We start from the raw sequence: 27,270 nt of genomic DNA, 5'->3' as shown, positions 1-27,270 counted from the left end.
TAAACTGGACATATATTTGCTCAAATCAATAATTAAGAGAATCTTAAAAGCAGTAAAAGGAAAGACACACTGCTTATTGAGAGACAAAGAAAAAGATTAACAGACTTCCCACCAAGAAAAATGCAAGAAGACAGTGCAGCAATATCTTTATATAGAACAAAGTACTAATTCTATAGATAGAAAAACCTTCAAAAATGAAGCTAAAATGAGTAATTTTTCAGACATACAAAAAGTGAATGAGCTTATCCCCAGCAGATCTCCAACATAAGTGCTAAAGTAGGCCCTTTATGCAGAAGGAAAGTGGTATCCGATGGGAATGTGCACCTACACCAAAAGTGTAACTACAGAGGCAAATATATGGGGCTCTTATTATTTCAATCTTTTAAAAGTAAATTATTTAAATAGAGTGATAATAGAGTCTAAACATTTTTAACATGTATAAATACAATAAATATTCGATCCCTGGTACCAAAAACAAAAACAAACAAATAAATAAATACAACAAATAAACATAATAACCATAGCATAAAGTCCAGGAGGAAACAGAAGTATCTCATTTTGAGCTCTTACTCTATACATGAAGAGTACATGCATCTTTCATGTGATTTTATTAAAGTCACTGATATGCATCTCAATGAGGACAGTGTATAGTTGAGTTTCTGAAGATGACAACAAACCATTCTTTGCTTTCTATCAACTAGTATCTCAGTCACTTTGTCACTGCTGAAACACAATACCTGATACCCACAACTTAAGGGGAGAGGATGATCTTTATTCAGAGATTTCAGAGGAGTCAGTCTACAGCTGGCTGGCCCCAGGGCAGGAAGACATGGTACAAGGGTCTGCAGAAGGAAGCTGCTCAAGTCACATCAATCAGGAAGCAGAGGGAGGAAAAGGGGAGAGACCTGCCACTTCCAGCCACGCCTCATCTCCTAACAGCACACTCAGCTGCTGAATGCACTGCCACTGGTCCACTTATCCATCCTTCATGTCACGCTCACTTGTACCCGCCTTCATTGGGCCTAACTTACAAAAACAATTTTGCCCACCAAGGTAACAAGGAGAGCCACTGCCAGTTTTCAATCCACTGTGCTGCTAACCAGCTGTCACAAGATTTTTCCTTTAAATATGTAATCAGTCAAACTTCCTGGGTCACCCTCTATTGAAATGGAATACTTTCCCACTTTTTAGAATACAGAATCATGTACAGTTGACCCTTCATATCTGTGGGCTCCATACCATTCAACTTCCAATTGAAAATATATGAGAAAAATATGTATAGGCCTTTTTTTTTCTTGTCGTTAATCTCTAAACAACATTTATTTATGTAGCATTGACAATGTATTAGGCATTATAAGTAGCGTGGAGATTATTTTAAAGTACATGGACAGATACACTGTACCATTCTATGCACAAGACTTGAGCTGCTATGCAGATTTTGGTATTCTCCAGATCATGGTATCAATCCTTCAAAGATACCAGGGGATGACATCTCATATAAGGCCATGTATTACACCTGAGGTTCCACTGAATCACACTGAATTTTCAAATCATACCTTGCTGCCAGTACATCTGGATCAGCATATATGGTTATGCCTCTCTTTGTTGGCCAGTAAGCTGGAGATTCACACTATAAAAAATATTCAGAAAGAATATGTATGTTTAACAAGTTATATATTCTTTTGGAACCAAAATTCTATGGAAATTGTCATAAACAACCATTCCAGGAAAATTTTCACGTACATACAGAAAAGAGACAAAGAGCTGGCAAGCTGGATGATTATGCTATGACTATAAATCACTAAACTGAAATGTCCAAATAGCAGGCAGCTGGTATTTCAGATAATTAGTTTAACATGTCCTACAATTACTTTCACCTGTCTTATGCAACTAAAGGGAAGGCAATTTAGAATTAGAGTGCCCCCAAATCCCAGATTTTCTCATCTTTATTAAAATGATGATAAATCCCTGATTTTATAGAGAGACTATTACTCACAAAAACCAAGAGTTTGACAAAAGAGTGGCTGCAATTCCCTTGTTCTTGCAAAATAAACAAACATGTAAAGTATGTTTTTTCACAAATAAAACTACCAGGGCCAGGGATTTAGCTCAGTGGTTCTACCACCTGCCTCACAAGCTCAAGGACCTGAGTTTGATCCCCAGTACAAAAAAAACAAAACCAAAAAAAAAAAAAAAACATAGCCGAATATTTTTAGTTGAAATATACTTTGGTTCTTAATAAAAGAATGCTAACATTATATGAACTTTGTATTTAATGAATACAAAAAATACAACCTTATTTACATCTTTTAAAGAGACATGCTGCTGCTGTTCAGATTTCTTTTTAGGTGAGTCTATCAATGAACCCATATTCCATTTTACAGCTTTATCTGCAAGATAAAATAATAAACTGCCTTGAAAAATGCTGATAGGAAACAGGACAAAAATGTAATACAAATAAATACCACTATATAATCTTACTACATGAAATTATTGTGAAATAGGGTTGTATATTAAACTTTACTTAAGGAGATTAAATTTTAAAATCTTGTTTCAACCTTTTGTTAAAGCTCTAAAAATTCCCATACCAGCTCACCAAGAATAAAACCTAATTTATTTTCCCAACTTGGCAGGCTGTATTTCCCAAAGGCCACAACTGTGTCTCCCTCACACATGTACTTCTACAATGGGACTGTGACCCCCACTGAGATGCAATCTGTATTTCTTCTGCCTGAACCTGAGTGGGATTGTAAACAAGGCGGAGGTGATGTGATGTGATGTGACTCTAAAGGTTACAATATACAAACACAACATATTGCTGACTTGCTCTCTGGAATATGCACCTCTGAAGCCCAGGTGCCATGCTGCAAAGAAGCCCAAGCAACCACATGGCAGGGCCATGGTGGGATTCTGGGTGACAGACCCAACCAAGGTCCCACACAAAAGCAAGCATCATCTGCCACAAATGTGACTGCAGATGTCTTCAGAAGAATCCAACTTGGCTAGTTACACCAGCCTTTACATCTTCCCAGCTGAGATCCCACACGCTGAGATAGCAACAAACACTCCTCCTGTGCCCATTGTGAATCCACTAGAGTTACAGAAGTTACTGTTTCACATCACAAGTTTTGGAAGATGTGCTATCTGTTAATAGTAACCGAGTACCAACCAGTGTTAGCCATGGTTTTGATGCACTGTTGTACATCTCATTTCTTAATTGAACAACACATACAGAAGGGGGCCAGGGATTTAGCTCAGTGGTGCTGCGTCTGTCTTGCAAGTGAAAGGTCCTGAGTTTGATCCCCAGTGCTGGCACCAGGAAAACAAACAAAACAAAAATGAAAAGAAAAAACAAACATACAGAAGGGCCAGGGATTTAGCTCAGTGGTGCCACCACCTGCCTTACAAGCACAAGGTCCTGAGTTTGAGCCACAGTATCAAAAAAAAAAAAAAAAACCAAAAAACCAGAAGGTACTAAAATATGGACTGAATTTAAACAACCCTGTAGGTATCAAAATTCTAAAGCAAAAAGAAAAAGAAATCAAACAAAGAAAATTTTAAAAAATTCTACAGCAGACTCTTTCAAATATACTAATTCTTTAGGCCTGAAAGTGACAAAAGTTGTCTGTTGAATAATACAGATAATCAGGCTGAGTAATTTAAACATTTGGGTAAAAACTAAGACATGACTTCAAGGAAAAAAACAACTCCGTGATCAGTTAATAGAGAACTACTGAAACAACTCTAGAAGAGCTCACTATAACTATTAGAGAAATACACAACTTTCATTCATTAAGCAATACAAATCACTAAAGTAACAGCTAATACCAGAAATGTGTGGCACTATAAACTTGCCTAATCCCTCCTTAAAGTACTGAATTATTCGGTCTTTGGCCTAGAATTGTATTATCTCTTCGGGCAACCTTCAAACCAACCATACAAAAACTTTGATCTGGAGCTAGAAATGGAGGTAGTAGTTGAAGTTTGCTAAGAGAAAATGTCCACACAAGAGAAACTCTTTCGTTATATACATATAGTAACTCCCCACAATGAATATATTCATTATGTACTGTAAACATGTACTAATACAAATTTTACAAAGACAAATAAAAATCACAAAGTATTTCAGTGCCATTATAAATGATAAAAGGGGGGGGGACTAAAAAATAGCCTGAAAGCCACACACCTATAATCCTAGCACTTGAAAGGCTGAGGCAAGAGGATCACCACAAGTTTGAGGCCAGCCTGAGCTACATAGTGATTTTAAGGTCAGCCTGAACAACATAGTAATAACCTGCCTCAAAAAAAACAAACAAACAAAAAACAAGGAATGTTAACATTATGTACTACAAACATACTAGTAAGATTTTTAAAATTAAATATCCAAAAGATAAAGAATAGTACTTAGTAAAAATTCCCTATGAAAAATGTGATCATTATATATGGCAAATATATACTAACAAAAAATAGTAATAATGAACCAAAAGAAGTAGATATATAAAGATAGGAAGATATGAAAAAGAACCAATTAGAGCCAGGCATAGTGGCAATGCCTGTAATCCCAGCATTTGGGAAGCTGAAACAGGAGGATTGCCATGAGTCTGAGGCCAGTGTGAACTAATTACACATCGTGAGACTGACTCAAAACAAAAGAGAGCCAATTAGAACTCTAAGCAATATGAAACAGGCATTAAGTTGAAAACTCAAAAGATAAAGAGTAATAGAAACAAAGAAAAAATGGTAAATTGAAAAATTAAGAAAACGTCTCAGGTTGCCAGGGTGGTGTGCATCGGTAGTCCCAGCTACACAAAAGGCTGAGATGGGGGTATCCCTTGAGCCCAAGAGAGGCCAGCCTGGGCAATATAGCAAGGCCCCATCTCAAAAACAAAAAGAAAATCTCTCAGAAATCAACTGAGGGAGATAAAATAGACAAAGTTATAAAAAAAGATGACATGGAGAATCTGACTAAAAAATTCAGGAAAAAGAGGAAAGGATGAAGGAAAAAAATCTTATAAAATGTTGGCATATACTTTCGAGAAACAAGTAAGTCATACATGAATTTTGTAATTGAAAAATACTAAATGTCAACAGGATACATTTTGCACCATCCACTTCAAGATACACTGTAAAAAACTGCAGGATATCAAGGAAAAAGAGAAAAATCCAAAAAGTCATCAAGAGAATACACCAATTACTTACAAAGAAAGACTAACAGATTTAATGGAATATTAAGTACTATATTCAATGCTGAAGGAGAGTAACTAAGAACCTGAGTACTATTCAGCTTAATTATTACCATATCTTAACACATACTACAAGTCCTCTACTAAATGAACTAAAGTATATACTTAAAAAAGAAAAATAAATGAGTAGTGCAATAACATTAGTAGTAAAAGCCAGCATTTACTTAGTGCTTAATGTGTGTGTCAAGAACTACTATATTATTTGTATATACATATGTATATATGTATATATATATATATATATATTTTTTTTTTTTTTTTTACAAAAAAAAAGTGTGACAGGCTCGGAGGAAGGAACAACCCCATATGGAATACAGAGCCAGGCAGAGTGAGAAAAGTGGTGTCCCATCTCTAGTGAAATGAGGAAGTCCCTGGAGGTGACCCTGGTAGGAGGCATTAGATATTCCCAGTCAGAGGAGTATGTCAGTGCAGAAGGAATAAAAAGAGTGACGAAGACTGGATAGTGAGGAAACCAGAAAGAATGGTAACATAAAGGAGACTGCCCCAATAATTTATTAAAGATAATGAGAGATGAGCCTCACAGAGAAAGGAGTTAGAAATCAGGAAAAGCAGAAAACTAGACTCAATTCAGCAGTAATCACAAATCAAAGTATATATTGGTACAGATTCCTTGTTCTCAAAATATGTATAGAAAGATATAAATGTGCACACACATACTCACACTCCCGGTTTTCGTACATAGATGTAAGACACAAATGTACGTGTACATATGCATACATATACATACACAGCCTCTAGCTCTGTCCACTGTCAGTACCTGGGAACAATAAAATCCCAGTGACAAAAAACACACCAGGGCTGCAAAAAGCTGAGTGGTGGGCCGGGGATTCAGCTCAGTGGTTGAATGCTGCCTGCCTCACAAGCACAAGATCCCAAGTTCAATCCCCAGTACCAGAAAAAAACAAAAACAAAAAAACTCAGTGGTAAAGCACTTGCCTACCATGAGCCCATGGGTTCAATCCCCAGAATCACAAAAGAAAAAGAAAACAATTTTATTAAAAAGATGGATAAAGGACTGGGGATTTAGAGCAGTGGTTGTGAGGCCTACTTTGCAAGTGCAAAGTCTCAAGTTTGATCCCTGGTACCAAAAAAAAAGAAAGAGAGAGGGAGAGAGAGAGAGAAGCTTCACAAAAGCAGAGACTTTGGTCCCTCCCTGATGAGCCCCTAGAACAGTACCTGGTACACAGTAAGTGTTTCATAAATATCTAATGAGTGAGCAAATGTGGTTTGGGGTGTTAGAACTCACCTGTCCTATAAGTCAAGACAATGCTGGAACTACAGGCACATGCCACACACCTGGCTCTTATATCCAAATTTTAAAACAATTTTATGGATTCTATTTGAGTCTGAATCATTTTAGATGCTACTAGTGTGTATGACATAATGAACTCTTTTATCCCTAATCCATATTGAGTCATTCACCCATCTTCCTTTCCCATCTTCCCCTTCTTCCTCTTCTTTCCTTTTTTGAAATGGGTCTTGCCGTATTTCCCAGCTGGCCCGGAATTTCTAAGCTCAAGGGATCCACCTGCCTCAGCCTGTCAAACAGCTGGGACTACAGGCATGTATTACATTTGCTCACAAGCTTGTTACACTCTTTACATCATAAAATCTCTAAGTGCAGACTGCAGGGTTAATGATCACTATCAGTCTTTTTTCATAAATTAGTCCATTATATTAAGAAAAGAAGGGCCAGGGATTTAGCTCAGTGGTTCGGTGTCCTGCCTTGCAAGCACAAGGACCCGAGTTCAATCACCAGGACCAAAAAAAAAAGAAAAGAAGCCATGGAGAGAGAATTACCATAGCCCTTTTAAACAGCTAACTTTATAATTCCTAGGCTGTTAAGGGGCTGCAGGTGTAGTTCAATGGTAGCACATGTGAGGCCTAGATTCAATCCCCAGCACCAAAATAAATAAATAGATGAACCAAAATAGCAGGACTCACCCAGTACTGCAGCAGCTGGCTTAAGGTCACTAACAACACCCTTGCACCATGTGTGCTGGAGAGACTGTGTCAGAAAATCTAAACCATGTGACTCTGAAAGAACAAATTTCAAAATCAAATCACAAAACAAAAAGCAAAATAAAAAGGTGAGTTTGTTAATATAGTTCTTCTGCTCTTGTTTACTATAAAGTTAAGCCCCAACAAAAGGGCAGCAGTATGTGAGGAGACTAAAATCTGGAAGCAGAGAGGAACACTTAAAATTGTTTTCCATGGTCCATGACTAACCTTTCTCACACTTACATGCTAGGATCATTTGCAATAAATAGCTCTTATTAAAAGTATATAAAAACCAAGCCAGGTGTGGTGGTGCACACCTGTAATCCCAGGACGTGGAAGGCTGAAGCAAGCAGATTGCCACCAATTCTAGGCCAGCCTGGGCTACACAGTGAGTTCAAGGCCAACCTGAATTGAATAGTGAGATCTTGTCTTAAATAAATAAATAAATGAATGAATGAATGAATGAATGAGTGAGTGTTCAAAATCCTACTTTGGTAAAAATCTTTAAACTACAAACATCTAGATATCTAAAAATGTATTTCAACGTTATTAAGAAATTGACAAGTTTTCTTAAAAACTAACTGTAGAAGCTTTAGGATCATAAAACTTGCCACATGTTAGTCAAGATTAAACTTTAATTGTTAAGGAGAGTCCAAGTCTCTTCCTCCATATAGGGAAAAGTTTATATACCACCTTCTAACAACATGCTAATATTAAAAACAAAACATTTTAAATGAAATATATATTGGTGAGGATCCACTCACTTTTCGTTCCTTGAAAATCTTTCCTTTTCAGAAGCATTGGCCAAAGAGTAAGTGCAGGATTGAGTTTACTGGAAAAGGATTCTGACTTCATTCTGAATTTTGCTTTCTCTAAATTAAGGTGTTCATTTTTCGTGGGTGATGCATAACAGGCAAAGTTCTTTGCAACTAGGTCATCATTAACACAAACCTGAAAAATGTTAAAACATTTCATGGATGAGCATGGTCAAGAGACTGTAAATATTCCAAACTTAACCCTGAATTTCCATCTTTAGAAAATTATTTTATATAACATAATCTGATAGAAATAGATCTCTTGACTTCTGCTATGGTAACAGTGAGCTAAAGACTTTTCACCAACCCTCATACTGATGAAACGGCAGGGACCTGTATGAAAAAAAAAAAGAAACATCTTGCTGATGATATGGAGGGCTCACAGAGCCTGGCCAGGCAAAGATCCGGAGAGAGACACTTTTAAATCAAGTAGTTGTAGACTATATCCACAATAAAGAAGTCTCAGAAGTCAGTAAAAAGAAAACATAGTGATGAAAAAAATAGGCAAAACATGAATACTTCACAAAAGACATTATGAATTGTATAAGCATAAGGCATCATTTGTCATTTGGCAAATGCAAATCTAATGCACAAAGAAATACCACTACACATTTACTGGAATAATCATACAAGAGTTAGAATGCTGTAATTCAAGCCTCAAGAAGCTGAGGCAGAAAGACCATAAATTCAATGTCAGCCTGGGTTACAGAGCAAGTTGAAGGCTGGTCTAGACTGCATAGTAAGACCCTGTCTCAAAAAAAACCTCTAAAAGACAAAGAGGACATGGAAGAATTGGAAGTTTCATACATTGCTGATGAAAACATAAAATAGTCAACCATGTTAGAAAACAATACAGCAGTTTCCTAGTACCTAAAATACCACACAGAAGTTTTCTTCTTACTGAAGAAAAACGAACATAGGTCCACAGGAAAATTTTTATGTGAATATTAGCAATAGCCCCAAATTGACAAGCCAAATATACATCAGCTGCCACATGAAGACATAGCTAGAAGATGATAGTGTAAAGCCCAGGTGACCCTCACCTGAACTTGACCATGCTGGCCCTCTGATCTCAGACTTCCAGGCTCCAGAACTACTCTCCTTCTTAGTTCAGGAACAGGCAATGAATGACAAAGGAATGGTTTCCATTCCGGGACCAGAGCAGAGTATGTGCATTTAGTATCTGGAGTCTGTAGATGGAAACCCTGTCCAAAGTGTGGCCATTCTGCTTTCCTACTCAGAAAGAGATCCTATCCCCGGAGGCTGTAATTTGGAGTTTCATTTAGATATTGATCCCAATATTACTTGGAGTATAATTTCTTTGAAATGACTATCAAACTTGCCCCAGTAAACCTAGGCTATTTGAGACACACACCTCCCCTGCGGAGTGATGTTGGGATGGGCCAGGAGAGTAGATGGAGGTTGCAGTATGTGTATTTTCTGCCCAAGAATGACCTCACAGAAGATGTGCTGCTGCAGCATCTACAGAGAATGGCCCAGGTGAAGGCCAATGCCATGAAGGTGGTTACCCTAATAGCTAATGATAAGACAGTGTTTCCTTCTTCTCCCTACCTGGACAAGGGGTCGTTTATAAAGTCATTGTTTGGGACCCGCTCCTAAATATGTCTGTTGCTTATTCCTGCTCACACGTACGCTTGCAAATTTGAGGCACTGGAGCATAGTTGTGTTTCCTTTGGAAAAGTATCTACCAAAGTGTTCTTCACTTTTTGCCTAGCTTGGTCTCTTCGTTTCTTTGGACACAGATTCTAGAAAACAGAATTACTCTTCATAGGGTTGATCTTCATGGGATCCTTTTACACACTGATTACAAGAGTGATATTTATTAAGTATGATGTCTGACTGATCCTGACAGCCACAGCTGGAAGCATCAGCAGAGCTCTCCTACTGGCCATCTGCTGGCTATCTGGGATCCTCGGGCCATGCCTGCTGTGTGCTGGGCTCATATTGGGCTTCCTCCTCTCTGCTGCAGCTTTCTTCACTCCTCTGGGAAATTAAAAGGTTTTTCGTGATGTGTTTTGGGTGACTTTCTCTTGTGTCACTGTCTTTGTTCCAGGAGTTTTCTTGGGCTGCCTAATACTCAACATCCTGACCTGCAGAGTCATTAGCTCCTACTCGGTGGTTTTGGTGGTTGACAGTTACAAGTACACAAGTACATCACTCTCAGGAAAGCACTCAACACAGATTTTCACAGAGCTTTTACAAATGTGCCTTTTCAAACTAATGATTTTATTATCCTGGCAGTATGGGGGATGCTGGCTGTAAGCGGAATTGCATTAAAGATACAAAGAGAAAGAGGGTGATCACTTTTTTCCCTCCTCATCCATACAAGTGTAGAGAGGAAGTGGGGGAGAGAGAGGAGCGAGCTCTGAGTAACGGACATTCTGGATCCCAGCTACCACAACCCTTCATTGAGAGAAAGGCTTTATGGCCGATTAACCCAGATCAAAGAGTTCTTCCAGAAGGAGCAGTATGCAGGAGAGAGGACACCCCCGCTTCTATAGAGGGGTGTGGGCTTGATCAGGGCACCTCAGCTCTGGAGTTCATGCCCAATGAGCAATCTCTGGTGCGATCCTAACATGGTCAAGCTTAGCATGAGATTATGGTGTCCTTATTATTATATAGTGAGGGCATGCTAGGGAGTTAGGGTGATTCTAAGTGAGGGAAGGAGAAAGACAACCCAAAAATTGGTGGTTGGGATATTTTTCCTTATTCCAACTACTTAAGAAATTATCTTTTGGTTTATATGATTAATATATTCCACTAAATACACCAAAAATTCAAAAATAAAAAGCAATGGTTCTCCCCCGGTGTTTCTTTTTATAATTCCTTGAACAATTCTCTCCCCTGACTCTGTCTAAACTTGGGGAGAGGGAGGTATTTAAACAGTATGTTGGATCTTTATTTGGCTCTCTGTCTGCAGATGTAGGGATCTGGTACTGAGCCCTCGAATGTCAAGATACAAAAAGAGAAGTAATTTTTTTCTTATGTAAGTAATCTGATTAAAAGAACATGCAACTAAGTAATCAACAAGGTACCAGCATTAAAATTTTTTTAATTCTTGTAAAATAGACATAAAACTTACCAACTTATTTTTAGGGTACAATTCTGTGGGATCCCTTTGTTTCTGCCTTTCATTGCTTAAAATGGGAACTTTGCAAGTGGTTAAATTACTTCACTTATTGGAAAATATGTCAATTCTACATAGATTTATTTATATTACAAATAACGGGCTTGAGTTTTTTCTTTCACAGCTTTTTAAGATAGTGTTTAAATTGCATTAGATGACATGGATTATGTTTCACTTCTAGGAAATAAGTTGATCCCTAACCTTAATGTACAATGTCATTAACAACCTAAGAAAAATTTACACTTCATCATTCTTTTTGCTAATGTAACTGTGTTAGCTTTAATGTATAACAGTGATCCATTAATGTATAACTACTTTTCTGACATTAAAGCCTGTGTGTTGTGTTTTGAAGTGATGAGGTGGTGGAGGGTCATTAAGGATATTGGGCATGACCTGCTTGTAATCAGGACCAGTTTGGATTCTGCAAGGAGAGCCCCCTGTTTGATACCCTTGTTTTGCTGCAAGAAAGACCTTGGCAGCCCTGGGCTGGATTCCGCCTGCTCAATGCGTTTCTTTTTGTCAGAGCACTGCACTGTGAGCCAGTTCCTCTGACAAGCTGAGTTCGGCTGTGGCCATGGAATACATGTTTGTAAGGTAACCACTACTCAAGTGCTGCTTTTTACAGTTTCTTCAGAGCACAAAAGATTACCAAAATTTCACTCCTATGGAGAAATCTTTAACTTTTGCTTTTAAAATGTTTTGGAGAAGGATAAAACAAAGTGAGGAAAACATAAAATGAACCATTTTTGCTTTGAAAAATTAAATGCAGGTATTCATTTACTACTCTGTAATTCTTGCTGTTTATAACTTAAACTTGACCAAAAAATCTGATTTAAAAATGTACTGCAGGGCTGGGGATTTAGCTCAGCGGTTTGGTGGCCTGCCCTGCAAGCGCAAGGACCCGAGTTCAATCCCTGGTACCAAAAAAAAAAAAGTACTGGAGGGACTCTGGTTTCTATCATGTCTTTGTACACTCTAACAAGGTTTAATGAAATGTTTGTGAATCATTCTCTGTACCATCAGAATGTCTGTACTGCCTAAAGACTGTAAGAGGCAGAACACACTTTTCTGGAGAGATGATACAAATTAAAACTTTCACTATGTTTATAATAAAAGGTCAGTTTACATAATTTTATAATACCTAAAAATATATATATACATTCAGTGAGAATAGATAAATATACCCTACTATATCTACATAAAACTCTTGACAGTAAAAGAAATGAATCACTGATACAAGCAGCAACATGGATGTATCTAATTTTGCTTAAAGGAACCAGGCCAAAAATGAGAACACCCTAAGATACATCTTTGTACTCCCTTTTGGGAGGTAGCCCTAATCTTCTGGCAATTATGACCCATGTAAGTTCTCACTCAGATAAGCATGGACCTCTCTAACTTCTACACTGCACCACCATGAAATAAATGTAAGTCACCCAACCAACATGGTAAGAAAGAGGAACCTAATTGTTTTCTTTTCTCTTTTTTGGTACTAGGGATCAAACTTGGGACCTTGAGCTTTTGAGGTAGGCAGTGGCACCACCAAGCTAAATCCCTGGCCCTAAGAGGAACCTAATTTTTCAAAAGAGGAAAACAAGTCAGTAGAGAATTTATTTTAGAAGAGATGTTTTACAAAACTGGTCCTATAGACAACTCTTTAGTATTTTTACCAATATGCAAAATAAGCAGTGAAGAGTCATAGGTAAAATCAACCAGGATGTAAAGAATCCAAAATGCAACATTTAGTGTCAAATGAGCCTTACTACAAAAGAATAATAATCACAATAAAAGAGTGGGAAAGAGAAAAACTAACCTGAGCAACTGTGAGAACAGTATTTTAGCTGTATAATGTAAGACTAGAGAATTCTTTTCCATAGCAATGTGCACTAGCAATTTTGAAATGATGTGAACACTAAGATAGAGCAAACAAACATACTGTGACTAACAAGAGGGGATTTCTCAATACTGGGAAAGGGTGTTGAAAATAAGGAAAAATGAGGGTCAGAATGGACACTGGTTAGAGGAAGGGGTCAGCGCTCTGGCAGGCATGGATGGCCGTGGTCTAAGTGGTGTACAGAGTAACTCTGTTGAGAAATCAGGCTCTCCATGATACTTTATAAAAACAAGCACATACAGTGCCCTCATCTTATACTCTTTAACAAAAGGGGCCAGAGTTTCTTGAAGAAGTGGAGGATTCCAGGGCTAGGGTTAGAAAATGACAAAATTATCCTGTAGCACCAGAAAGTAGGGAGGGTTAAAAAATGATGGGCACTTTGAAAGGACATGTGAGCCACTGTGAAGAAATTCCTAATGGCCCACAGCTGAGACAATAACAGTAATGGATCATATTCTCCAAATAAAACAACCCAACTCCATACTAATTTAAGAGGGAATAACTTTTTTTTTCTTGTACTAGGGATCAAACACAGGACCTTGTGCTTACAAGACAGGTGTGGTGCTGCTGAGCTACATCTCTGGCCCACTAAGTTGTGAATAACTTAAATGGAGGAGGAGGGAAAGGTCTTTGTTACAGAAGAATTCCAATTAAAAACACAGAAAGATTGATGGAAACAGGCCAACATCACAGTACTAACATTTTTCTTTGTTTGAGATAAAGTCTATGTAATTCAGGCTTGCCTTGAACTTACTACACAGTCCAGGCTGGCCTCAAGCTCACAGCCAATTCTCCTGCCTCAGCTTCTTGAGGCTGGAACATGCCCAGTCAGAACCATCCATAGATATTTGCACAGTCTCAAAATATTTTCCTACAATTAATTTCAAAAGAAAAAAACTAGCATCTTTGAACAGGAAAGACCTAGCAACACTACATTAACCAAGTGAGCAACTTAAATAATCACTAGCAGTTGTCTACTCCCAACATGCATGCCCCATAGGGATGCACTGAGAGGAGACATTATGGCTTCTGGAGCATTCTCAAAATGCTCCACCTCAATTAATCAAGAGCAAACATCAGGGGCAGGCAACTTGAGCAGCATCCCACAGGACAGCCAGCCAAAACTTTCAGAAGTGTCAAGGAAATGAAAGGTGAGGGAAGACTGAGGACAGCGCCAGGCTAGAGAAGACAAAGGAAACATGACAGCCAGAAACAGTGTTGTGTTCTGGATCAGCTCTTAGACTAGAAAAAGGAAAAGTAGCAGGGAAACTGGCAATACTCATATAAAGGTCTGAGAATTTTTAAAAACAGTTATTCTATCAATGTTCACTTTGTGTTTTTTTAAAATAATTTTAAGGGCATTAAAGGTTTGTTTTTTATTTATTTATTTGGTACCAGGGATCAAACTCAGGTCCTTGCACTTGAGAGGCAGGCAGAGGAACCACTGAGCTAAATCCCTGGCCTAACTTTGTGGTTTTGATGACTGTACTATGATTCTATACAATCAGCCTTAGGGGAATCTTGGTAAAGCACATGCATTCTTTCTGCATCTCTTCTGTGAGTCTAAAATTTCAAAACAAAAAAGTTTAAATCCCTAGGTGGGAATAGGAGTGAAGTTCATTGGTAGAATGTGTGCTTAGCATGTGTGAGACCCTGTGGTCCATCCACACCCCAAGAAAGGGAGGGAGGAAGGGAGGCCCTAGCAAGGTGCCCTTTTGTGGATTCTGGGCACCCCTAGGTCTGTGCCCTGTGCACAGAGTTGTACCTTGCAGCACCCTTCAGGAACAGCAGCCAGCATGGTACAGCAACCAAAATGAGGGAGACAGACTGCTCTCATATGTCATACCCCTCTCTTTCTACACTTAAGTCAGCTGAATTCTTTACAGTGATCACAAATTACAATTAGAAAATCTCAAAAAGCAGTGAACCACAGCAGATGAATGTATTCCTAGAAATTATGTCCTTTCATAAGAAAACATTTCATACTCATCACCACAAGAATAATTTCTTAATTACTAAATGAGATGCCATGTTGCTAAAATGCTAAAGTAATTTTTAAGTAATCCTAAGATGGAAACAGAATCATGAATAATGTCTGATCTAAGCTAGACCTTGAAACATTAAAATAATTCCTGACTGGCACTGTGACACGAACCCATAATCCTAGCACTTGGGAGGCTGAGGTCAAAGGAATGCAAGTTTGAGGCCATCCTAGACTACAAAGAGACTCTCTGTCTCAAAAAACCAAAACAATTTCTATTCTGTGTAAATCATATTGTTTTCTTCAGGGTTTATTATTAAAGCAAAATTCAAGATAATTATAATTTTAAAAATACAATTCTTTCACTTACTTTCATGTTTTTTATTGTTACATAAAGGTAAACTTCAAAAGTATTGTCTTCCACAGCACATAATTTGGCTTGCACCTGGGTAGCTGCTAAAAGGCATAAATGAAAGCACAAAGGAGCAGGTATTAAACACATACTTAAAGCAATTAATATTATTCCCCAGCCTCTGCAAACTACTTAAAGAGTAACCAGTGCCAGAATGGCCAATGGCTCCCTCAAGCTCCCATAATAAAAGCAGCAGGGATGAGTGATCCACACAAAAGGCTCTTCACTGGAATGGGATGCATATCTTTTGTCCTCATCAACAGGGTGCTCCTTCCACCCTAATAAAACCTCAAGTACTTTTCTAGGTTCTCTATTTTCAAATTCAAACTTCCAGTCACAACCTTTCACCTCAGTGCTCCTCTTCCCACAAATGCCCTATGTACCAGACTTCTAGGCTACAGTATCAGAGACTTAAGGACCCAAACAGCAGCTCCATTTATGGGCATCTGTCAGGCACCGTGCCAAGGCATTTATATGCCATACTTCATTTATTTTTACCTCAACCTTTGAGGCAAGTACTGCTGTCATTTTACAGGTGAAGAGGTCTGGCTCAGACAAAGTTAAGCACTTTGTTCAAGGCTACACAGAAGGAGATGGGCAGAATTCAACCCTAGGTGGTCTGCTTCCTCTAATCCTGTGATAGTTAACCTTTTAGAGCTTTCAATGACAACAAACAGCCAGGGTGCATGTGTCATAGTTCACCCCACTGCTCTCAACCATATTTTTTATCTCCCATTACCCTTTAATGCAAGGACCCAGACTGCAAACCCAGTGACATTCCACAATTTTCCACATCTCCTAGGTTCAAAACATTGGGTTTTTCCCTTAGCCAGACAACAGGAAAGTCCAGGAGAAGCTAGGACCAACGGGATATACAGAGGCATCCCAAGCCGGGCGTGGTGGCGCACGCCTCTAATCCCAGCACTCGGGAGGCTGAGGCAAAAGGATTGCTGTGAGTTTGAGACCAGCCTGGGCTACATAGTGAGTTCCTGGTCAGTTTCAACTACATAGCGAGACCCTGTCTCAAAAAACAAAACAAACAAACAGAGGCATCCCAGGTACCTCATACCCACTCAAGAGGGAGGAATGGCCACTACCAGAAGGTAGGACCGATCCTAGGAAAGGGACTATATTTTATAGTCATTTACATAAATAGCCAGGCATCATGTATATATTAATCTAGCAATGATTATTATCCAACAGCCCCTTTCTAATTTCAGCTGTCAACTGCTGACATCCACATTCACCCACAAAGTCCTAGGGGGTGCAGTCATGGTGGCATCTGGAGTGAAAGAGACTTCAGGTAACTTATGAAATTCATCTGAGGAAGAGTGGGGCAGGCGGATCTCAAACCCTCCTCCTGACAGAAGGGTGTCAGTTCAAAGCAGCCAGCAGAGAACACAATAAACTGGCCTTACCTTTCAGGATGTTCTGAAAGTATTGGATAGCAGCACTGTCCCATTTCTTTGCAGGTCTAGAACAATAAACAGATTCGACTTCCCTAAATAAAATATAAGGCTGGTACATAAGATCATTTTGTAAACTACTCACTGGATGCTTGATATTAAATATCAAGCATATGATGTAGGTAAGAAGCATCCTGAATCCTGCAATGTTACCTGCACCAGTGACATTGCACAGAGGCCCCAATGAGATGATGCGTGCCCAATACCATTGTGGCCCAATTATTGAACACAAATCTATCTCCTTAAAACAAGCACCCTGGGGCAGAGATCCTGAGGATGCCATGCCTAGCATATGCTGGCTAGGCCAGCACCCTCAGAGGAGGTCAGGAGGAATTTGCCAACACCCCACACTAGTTCTCACTCTGCTGACAAGCACCCAGGTGCTGTCTTCCACTTGACCTCCAATAGCTTGCTTTCTACATCCTTCCCTATCAGGTGTGAGTAAACTGTACAATGAATATTTAATTTTTAAAATACATTACAGTACAAACAACACTGCCATTAATCCCACTTAAAATACTTCCCCTAGCTAAAAATCAAAATGTGACAGACTAGGTGAATATGGTGACAATAATCTTTTTTTTTTTTTCTTTTGGTAGCGGGATGAAACTCAGGACCTTGCACTTGTGAGGCAGGCGGTAGAACCACTGAGCTAAATACCCAGCCCACCATAATGGTTTTGTTTTGTTTTTTGCTTTTTTGAGACAGGGTCTCACTATGTACTTGAGACTGACCTGGAACTCACTATGTAGCCCAGGCTGGTCTTGAACTCACAGCAATCCTCCTGCCTCAGCCTCCTGAGTGCTGGGATTACAGGCATGCACCACCACACCCGGCTCCACCATGTTTTTATAAACCTGCCTTTCCACTGGATGGGACATGGTAATAGAATTCAACGTATTTTTCAACATATTTTTGATCTACCCCATAAAGACACAATGAAAGAACAGTTTCAGGCCTGCTTCAGAAAGCAGCAAGAACAATGAGACAAATGTGGTTGAATCGAGGAGTATTTTGAGAGAGATTAATGGCAATGCATCTTTTAGTGTAATAAAACTTTTTAAAATTTAAATGCGCACTATATTTTTTGATCAGTCTATATATTAAATCTGTAGGTGCAACTGGGCATGGTGGTATACACTGGTAATCACAGCATTCAGAAGGCTGGAGGAGGATCACCATGAGAACTAGGCCAGACTGGGCTACATGGCGAGTTTGAGGCCAGCCTGGACCACACAGCAAGCCTCCTGTCTCAAAAAAAACAAACAAACCAAAAAATTAAATATTTTGACAGTGAGAAAGCAGGAGAAACCAGTATTTGGAAGCCAGGAATAAAAATAAATTTTTAAGGTTAAAATGATACATTTTCTGCTTCTCCTGATTTTAATCATCAGGGTTGCTGCCACCATCCTCCAAGAGCTGTTTTAAACATCATATGAGGTAATACACATAAGATCATGCACCCTAATACTGTACCCAGACATAATCAGTATTCAAAAATATTAGGTACACAGGGCCTGGGTCTCTAACTTATTGGTAAAGATCATGTTTACCATGCATAAGGCCCTGGATTCAATCCCTAGTACCAAAAAGGTTTTCTGTTATTTTTATTTTTAATGAGAGGTTATTCCATTTCACCCAGCTATCCCTCTGCTGGGTAGGTATCTTTCCAAAAGAATTAAAAGAATCATACCATGTGAAATATGTACACCCATGTTTATAGTGGCACAGTTTATAATAAAACTTGGACACAACCCAAATGACCATCAACTAGAGAATGGATAAAGAAGCTGTGGTTTTTCTATAAAATGGAGTACTACTCAGCCATAAAGAATGAGAAACTAGAAACATTTATAGCTAAATGGATGTACAGTGAGGCTATACTCTTCAGTGAAATAAATAGGACACACTTGAATAAATACCGATTAGTTTCTCTGGTGTGAAAAACTAAAAGTATAAATAAGATTCAAATGGTATAATTGAGAATGTGAAATAGGAAGAAAATGGCTAAAGTAGAATGGGAAGGGGAGGGGAAAGGAAATAAGGGAAAATAAAAAATGTGAAAAATGGAATTAAAAGTTTTTGTAAATAGGGAAGAGTGAAGTGGGTGAAGGGAGGGCAGGGGTATGGGGAAAAAACAAGAACCAGGATTTATCATCAAAGGTACAAGATCCCAATGATAAATGCAACTGTATTGCTTTAAATGTACCAATAAACTTAATGGAAAAGAGAGAAAGAGGTTAAGCATATTACCTTAAGAGAATTACAAAAGATTTTTAAAGGAATGAAGTAAAAAAGGTAGTGGCTCTAAAATCTTGCTAGAAAGTTTTAAAAAGCCAAATATATTAGATTCCCATAAGGCAACAAAACCCAAGTGAAGAACCAATCTAGTATATGAACGAGTAATTCAGTCTCAGTCAGTCTCTCTCTCACACTCAGAGAACACATGAATATTTGACTTTATAAGTAAAAAAAAAAAACAAAACAAAGTACTATTTTCACACAGCAAACAAGCAAAAGTCAAAAAGCCTAATAACAGCCAATGCAGCATGGAAAAAGAATCACTTTCTGCTACCCTAATGATGGCAACAGAAATTGCTAATTCTATTAAGAGTAGGAAATTTGAGTCTATCAAAAATCAGAATACACATATTAAGAAAATGTTTTAGATAAAGTATAAATGCAGTGGTGCTGCCGTCTGCCTTGCAAGCACAAGGTCCTGAGTTCAATTTCTAGTATAAAAAAAAAAAAGTACCAATAAAAGATAAATGAACAGGTATCCCATGTCAAAGATGATGATCAAAACTCAGCCAGGCATGGCGGCGCACACCTGTAATCCTAGCACTCAAGAGAATGAGGCAAGAGGATTGCCCTGAGTTTGATGCCAGCCTGGGCTACAGAGTGAGTTCAAGGCCAGTTTGAACTACAAAGTGAGACCTTGTCCCAAAACAACAATAAAAACTCAGTGAGATGACCTGTTATAGGCCCTTCATCCATATCAGATGTATCCTGGAAGGGCCCTGTTGATCCCTGCAGGGTCCTGCAGAGAGGAGCAAGTTGGACAGGACACATGCTTCCTCTGAGGAGGAGTCGGCTGTACATTCTCAAAGGGTCAGCAGCCACCTGCTCTGACAGACTAGGGGGTGAAGGGGGTGGTGCTGCTGTTCCTGGGCCCTCATTCCCAGTCTCTGTGCAAAGATGCACAAATAAAGGTGTGGGCTGGGTGGAGGGCAGCCTTGTGGAAATATGCTGCTTATCCTACTGGTGTGAATTCAAGGCCCTCTACAAGGTGACACACTCACTACCTCAAAGCAGCTGCAGGTGATGGGAGCAGGGAACAGGAAAGTCTCGGAAGAGACAATACAAGTATTCACAGAGAGCAGCTCCTGAGTACAGAGAGCATAATACCACATCGCCAAGACAACTGTTCTCGGCTGGGTGTGGTAGGTAGCACATGCCTGTAATCCCAGAATTCTGGGGGAGGGGGCTGAGGCTGAAGGATCAAAAATTCAAGATCAGGGGCTGGGGGATTTAGCTCAGTGGCCTGCCTCACACGCATAAGGACCCAAGTTCAATCCCCAGTACCAAAAAAAAAAAAGAAAAAAGTAAATGAATGAATTACTAGAGCTATTCTGAATGGTTTTTCTTCCCATAGTGCAATGGGCCCAGCGGGGGAGGAAAGGACTGCTCAGCCAATCACAGGACCAGGAATCATGCCATTCAGCAGAGATATCAGAGGGTGCAGGATCTATCCAGTCCAAATACTACCCCACAGCCAAGTTCTAGAAAAAGGGATCAAAGATGAGGAAAGGAATGTGTATGTATACCTTTCCATATCTGTATTTTATATAAAGTTACCTATCTAATCATTTTAGCATATATTTTTATCATTAAATTATATACTATATAATTAAATTAAATGATTTTTTATATTGTGCCAAACAGTTTAGAAGCAAGATAGATGGCTATCAGGAGGGGAATGATAAATGTGATAATTATATCCATCTATGAAAAAGACTGACAAACTAAAAAGAGAGGGATACATATTGGTAAAGAGCTTCAATATATGTACATTATTAAGCTGATTAAAAAAATAAGACAGCATGTTCTAATTTTAATTAAAGTTCCACAGATAAAAATGCATATAAAAACACTGAAAAAGGTCTGGAAGCTCAGAGCTGTAACAGAACACACCTCCTAAGAAAGAGAATGTTGAGGCTGGAGAACAATGTAATAAACTTGTTTTCTGACACAGGATTTTGCACATAATTCAGGCTGTCCTTGAACTCATTACGTAGACCAGGTGTGTACCACAACACTCAGCTGTTTTGTTTTTGACCTGGGGTTTTGCTATGATACTTAGGCTGGCCCCAAACTCCTGGGCTTACCTGATCTTCCTGCCTCAACCACCAGTGTAGCTGGGACTACAAGTACGTACCATTGAACTTGGATAATAAACTTTCTAATGGTCTATGAGCAAAGTTTTGCTTCCCTAGATAGTTACTGTAACTTTTTACATTTTATAAATTTTTAGAAAAGATAAAAAGCAGAGAGCTCAGGCCCTCCTCCAAACCTCCCAAACACAGCCTCTGAAGATGGGGCTAACCCACGAGATTCTGCTGCATTGGAACAGTGACTCAGAACCCACCTCCTGCAAAGCAAGAGACTCAGCACTTCTATACAGGGCCTAATTTCAAATAAACATCACACATTTGACTTAAGGCTTTTTTAATGATTTAAGTTATTTAAGAAGCTATACTTACACAATTTCAGCATTGTCTTCACAGAAGTCAATGTGTAATGTAACAGGTCTTGTGCAATAAAGTCTGAATTTCTTCGCTCTATAGGGGAGCTGCATAAAAGATTCTACTCCAATACAGATGCTTAAAAGAGAGAGTTCCATTATAAATAAAATTATACACAATATCTTCATTTCATTTAAAGTATACCTATATAGTTAATATACTTAATAGAAACTATTCTGTTTCCAATATAGCTACCAACAATGCTTGAAGACACTTGGTCTAAGGCAGTGGTAGTGAACCTAGGTCACATTGCCACAGCGAGCTGTCTGCATCATTGAAAGGTCTAAAAGGTTTGCTATCACTGGTCTAGGAGATAAAAGCTGCTTCTTGAATGGACAGTATCTTATTCTTTGTGTATAAAGCACAGGCATATATAATGCATAAGCAGATGTTAAATATTTCTGTGGCATTAACATTTCACAGCACGGGACAGGAGTTCAAGAAAAAAGGTCTAGAGAGGATGCCAATGTTGGGAAATATGGACTAATAATGAGCAAACCTGTGAAGAAAATTCTGTTTAAGATGAAGTATCAATCTCAATATTTTACTAGAATTACACAAAAGTTTCTAAGTTAAAAAGTTTCTGTATATAAATCGATGTTTCAATAATAAATTGCTGTCTTTGCACGAAAGAGGCAAAAGACAGATTTGACAAATAAGTTCTACATTCTTATTCCATTCTTCTTTAGGCAAATGACCATGGTAAAATATTATTTCAACATAAGCCAGTTCTTTTCCCTAGATCCCATGTGTCCTGCACAGCCAGCTGTGCTGTCCTCTGTCTCCAACAGAAGCTGCACTAATTGCTTCAACAGCTCTATCTCAGCATAGTTTTCTTGCCCAAAACAAGCTAAACTTAAAATATCAAAGACAAAAAGAAAAGCTACCCAACATTAATCACAACAGTAATTTTAGTGAAATTATCAAGATACAGAGTCACAACCTGGAAAGCCATCTTCATTTTCCTTAAATATCAGTAAATTCCCAATGTCTAACAAACTCTCTAGCATCAGATTCTTCTGAGAGATCTGTTATTGCTATTAAAATCTAGTTGGCATTTCCTTCTTTAGTGGAAGAAGTATCCTATTTGCTTATTAAACTATGGGACAGTTATCATGAACACCAAGAACAGTATGTGTAGTGTTTTCCAGAAACTGACATGTGGCTGCCCGCTGTTTGTGGTGGCCATACACAGGATTACATACTTGAGTGTATCTGCTCTCTACAACTTGAGCTTGAGGCAGCAACCTCCCCTACCTCGCACTAGTGTTTTGGGGGCCACACTTCTCTAAGGGACTCACCTAAGAGGCCAGACCACAGAGCATCTGGCAAATGAGCCCATGATATTCAGAGAAGGGCCTGGACCTGACCTGCCCTCTCCAGAAGGAAGATGGCAAGGGGCCAAAGCTGTCCCTGAGCCTCAATTTGACTACCTGCTCTTCCAGTCAATAGATGCAGAACTGGAACTTGTAAATGCTGCCTTCTTGAAGCTAAGAAATTCTGTTTCATCTTTTCTCAAAAGGGAATGACCTCTATATCTCCTTAAAAATTAACATTCTCCTTGTCCAAACTGACATCTGTCTCCTTGAAGAATTTAAGGCAAAATAAACAACATACATACTTTTTAGATTTTACTGGAATGTACTTGGCAAAATCCACAAGGAAACACATGGCCAGGTAATAGTCTCCTGAAGGTATGATTGATTTAATAACAGCCCTGCACCAGGACTTTAGCTCTTGACAATAGACTGCACAAACCTACAAAATAAAGAGGAAGATTTTATTTTTTAAATTCCCTGCTAAAATCCCCAGTCTCATGATGACAAAACTAAAAGGTTCCTCTCAAAACCTTATCAGCCTGCATTTTACCTTACAGAAGAGGACAGGGATGCTGAAAGAAGGACCTGCCCTAACCAAACACCACCTGCCAGAAAAAGAACTTCAAGGACATAGGACACCTGCAATCTGTTCCATTTTTCTGTTTTACTATAGCATTTCCCTATTTTCCACAGTTTAACTTACCTGCAGTAAATCTAAAAATATGGAAAATTCCAGAAACAAGCAATTCATAAGTTTTAAGGTGGGCTCTATTCTGAGTAGTACAAGGAAATCTTGAACCATCTCACCCCTAGAAAGCCTAGAATATGAATTGCTTTGTCTGGCATAGCCACACTGTATGTGCAACTCATCCAATTAAGTCATTTAGCAGTTACCAGATAAGGTGTTACAGTATCCCAGGTGCCTGAGCTCAAGAAACCTTTATTTTACTTAATAATAGCCCTAAAGTACGAACTTTTATTACAGTATCGTTATAGTTTGGATCTAAAAATGTCCCCTAAAGGCCAGCTGATGGGCCTTTGGGAAGTGATTAGATTACAAGGATCATAATTAGATGGCATTAGTGGGAGGTGATAGAAACAGGAGTAGAGCTAGCAGAAGGGAGTTGATTATGGCGATGTGCCTTTAGGGGATATATCTGATCTCTGGCCCCTTACTGTGGCCCTTTTCCCTTCTTGTTGGCCTTCCACCATGATGTTTCTTCTTTGCACAGGCCTATAAGCAATGATTCTAGCTGACTTTGGATGGAAACCTCTAATCCATGAGCCTATAGAAACCCTTCCTCCTTTAAGCTGATTTATATCAGGAGTTTCGTCACAGTGATGATGGACAGCTAACACAAGTATATGGCTATAAGTGTTCTATTTTATTACTTGTTGTTAATCTCTTACTGTGACTAATTTATAAATTAAACTTTATACTAAGTATGTATATATACACATATGTACATATACACCTATACATATATATGTGCAAACTGTATACAGTTTAGGCATCATGGGGGGTCATGGAACACATTCCCATAAGTAACAGAAACTACTGTAAAATAATTTTGACTCCTTAACTAAGCAAAATTTTAAAAATGCATTGCTTTACCTTTTTAAATCAGAAAAACAAAGCTCACGATTACAAATGATTGGCAATGCTGTATTAAACAAATGTAAAACTCCAACCCCAAGCTCATCCTACCATTCTCTTTCATGGCCTTTTCTGCCCTCTACTGTTTGCCTGTCACAAGTGGAGGCTGGCTCCGTGATCATGCTTATTACCGTGATCCCAGTTCCTAGTACAGCCTGGCTCATACTAAGTTTTCAAAACTACTTATTGAGCCAAGCATGGTGGCTATAATCTCAGCACTCTAAGAAAATGAGGCAGAAGGATCACAAGTTCAAGCCCAGCATGGGCAATTGACTGACTTAAAGACACTGTCTCAGAATAGAAAATTAAAAAGGGCTGGGCATGTATGTAACTCAGTGGGAAGACCCCGAGTTCAATTCCCAGTACTGCAAACAAACACCAATAACAACAAAACCTACCTGTCAAATGGCTGACTAAATAAATGCCTGCAGCAGCCCCTCTCCAGGGGAACCATCCTGACTAGATGGCAGGACCACCAGGCCACAGCCCAGCAGACCACACACTGACCACAGGCTTCTAAAGCCACCCAGAGGGGGAGCTGTGCCCAAGCTGGGAAGAGGCCCACCAGCAGATTCCAGACCTTAGGAATGGAATCTGGAAAATGCAGGTAGAGCCACACTGTAAGGGATAAGATACAGAGAACCTCACAATTCAAACCTCAAATGACTCAAGAGAAATCCTGACAAAGGACAAAGGGTATTTCTATTTAATGCGTAAATCAAAGCAACTTGTAGGAATGGTCTGAACAGTCAATAATTCACATAGCAGTAAAACTTTGAAATTGGGTTACGCTAGGGCTTCTATAAGCCAAAAAGGGGACAATTTAAGCAAAAGCAGTGACTGCAACTGATAAATACATTAAAAAGCCATGAAGTTCAAAATGGTACTTAAAAATGAAAAGAAATGAGGCTGTGGACATAGCTCAGTGACAGAGCACTTGTCTAGCATGCACAAGGCCCTAGTTTCAATCCCCAGCACAAGAAAAAGAGGAGGGGGGAAAGGACATCTCTGAACACAAGTGGAGATATTTAGGCAGAAAACATTACACTGAAAATTTCTAAGAGAAAGAATCAAGCAATTTTTAAATCTTTACAGTATCAACTTAATTATTTCAGTGTCATGAAATAAATAAGGGGAAGTTCTACACAGAAGAACCCCAGCTCATGAATGCAAAGGGAATAAGAGAAATCATCATCAGGCCGGGATTTAGCTCAGTGGTTCTGTCACGTGCCTCACAAGTGCCAGGTCCCAAGTTCAATCCCCAGTACCAAAAAATTTGAAAAAAGAGAGAGAAATCACCATCATGCAAGCATGAATGAAAGCTGACTGAGCAGCGGTGGTCACTGGAGAGATCAGTACATAAATACTGACAGGCAACTCCCAAAGCGAGGGCAGAGAGAGGTGTCAGGCTGTTACGATCCAAATCCACTGTCACAAGTGATGTTATCATCCAATTTAATACAAGAAGCAGCTCAAAGAACAAATATTCTTGGGGAAAAAAGTGACCCTAAACCTACCTAGACTTTTATATTTGACTGTATTTATTTATTATTTATTTTATTTTATTTTTTGTGGTACTGGGAATCAAACTCGGGTCCTTGCACTTGCAAGGCAGGCTCTGGAACCACTGAGCTAAATCCCCAGCCCTAACTGTATTTAAATATTAATTCATAGAAAATACAGAGGATAGGAGGGAGAAGTTAAACTACCACCACCAGATAGCAATCAACCTATTAAAAATGTAAAAATATTTTTAAAGAGCCAGCTATGTTAGAGCATTCTGTAATCCCAGCACTCCGGGAAGCTGAGGCAGGAAGATTACAAATTTAGGTCCAGCAGGACAACTTCGAAGTTATTTAGCAAGAGCCTGTCTTAAAACTTAAAAAGGGCTGGGCCAGGGATTTAGCTCAGTGGTTCCACTGCCTGCCTCACAAGCGCAAGGTCCCAAATTCAATCCGTGGTACAAAAATACAAAAATAAATAAATAGAGCCTAGGCTGTAGATCAGTGCTAATGCTCTTGGTTTGATCTCCAATACTACACATACATATGAAAAGTAAATTAGGACGATGGCTCCAGTGCCTGGATTTAGAGGACATGCCATCTCCTACTGCCTGCTCACTTATAAGGGACACAAGAACCCTTTCTTTCTAGCACTGGCCTGAATCTCGTGCAACCTATCAAACTTAACACCAAGCAATGATTGTAAGCAACTAAAATATTCCAAAGGCTTTCATCACCTTAGGGACCAAAATATTTTACATTTTGAGTAGTGTTTCAAGACATGGTGATTAAAGCACATCTGATACTTACTTGCCCTTCTTCCAAAATCAAAGGTCTTATTTCCATATTTTGATGCCTGCTGTTATAGAAGCCATTCATGTCACTATTTAGTTTTTGATAGTCGACTTCATGATCTGAAAAAGGACTACATCCTTTCATAACAACCCAGAAGCAATCTGGATCTTCAATCTACAAAAGTTTTAAAAGATAAATGTATGATTTAAAA

The 27,270-nt window shown here is 38.9% G+C and overlaps 1 protein-coding gene and 1 pseudogene across 10 annotated transcripts in view; one reads left to right on the top strand and one right to left on the bottom strand.

Annotated features, from left to right (window-relative positions):
- Tdrd12 (tudor domain containing 12) overlaps positions 1-27,270 on the bottom strand; it is a 71,769-nt gene that overhangs the window by 41,953 nt on the left and 2,546 nt on the right. For 9 of the 10 annotated variants that reach the window (XM_033765717.1, XM_033765716.1, XM_033765718.1 and 6 more), the window contains exons 2-10: positions 27,075-27,233; positions 23,408-23,544; positions 21,745-21,864; positions 16,934-16,989; positions 15,474-15,559; positions 8,030-8,216; positions 7,209-7,301; positions 2,296-2,390; positions 1,557-1,630 (exon numbers count right to left, since the gene is read on the bottom strand). In XM_033765717.1, the coding sequence (XP_033621608.1) occupies positions 1,557-1,630; positions 2,296-2,390; positions 7,209-7,301; positions 8,030-8,216; positions 15,474-15,559; positions 16,934-16,989; positions 21,745-21,864; positions 23,408-23,544; positions 27,075-27,233 (1,007 nt within the window). The remainder of the gene's footprint in view (positions 1-1,556; positions 1,631-2,295; positions 2,391-7,208; positions 7,302-8,029; positions 8,217-15,473; positions 15,560-16,933; positions 16,990-21,744; positions 21,865-23,407; positions 23,545-27,074; positions 27,234-27,270) is intronic. The other variant, XM_033765713.1, reaches the window with a different exon arrangement.
- LOC104874054 lies at positions 8,224-10,602 on the top strand (annotated as a pseudogene).

This window comes from Fukomys damarensis, unplaced genomic scaffold (assembly GCF_012274545.1).
Source record: "Fukomys damarensis isolate Sample0158 unplaced genomic scaffold, DMR_v1.0_HiC HiC_scaffold_19, whole genome shotgun sequence".
Classification (NCBI taxonomy): Eukaryota; Metazoa; Chordata; class Mammalia; order Rodentia; family Bathyergidae; genus Fukomys; species Fukomys damarensis.
The sequence above is the reverse complement of the archived record's forward strand: the minus strand, read 5'-3'. Positions and strand labels throughout refer to the sequence as shown.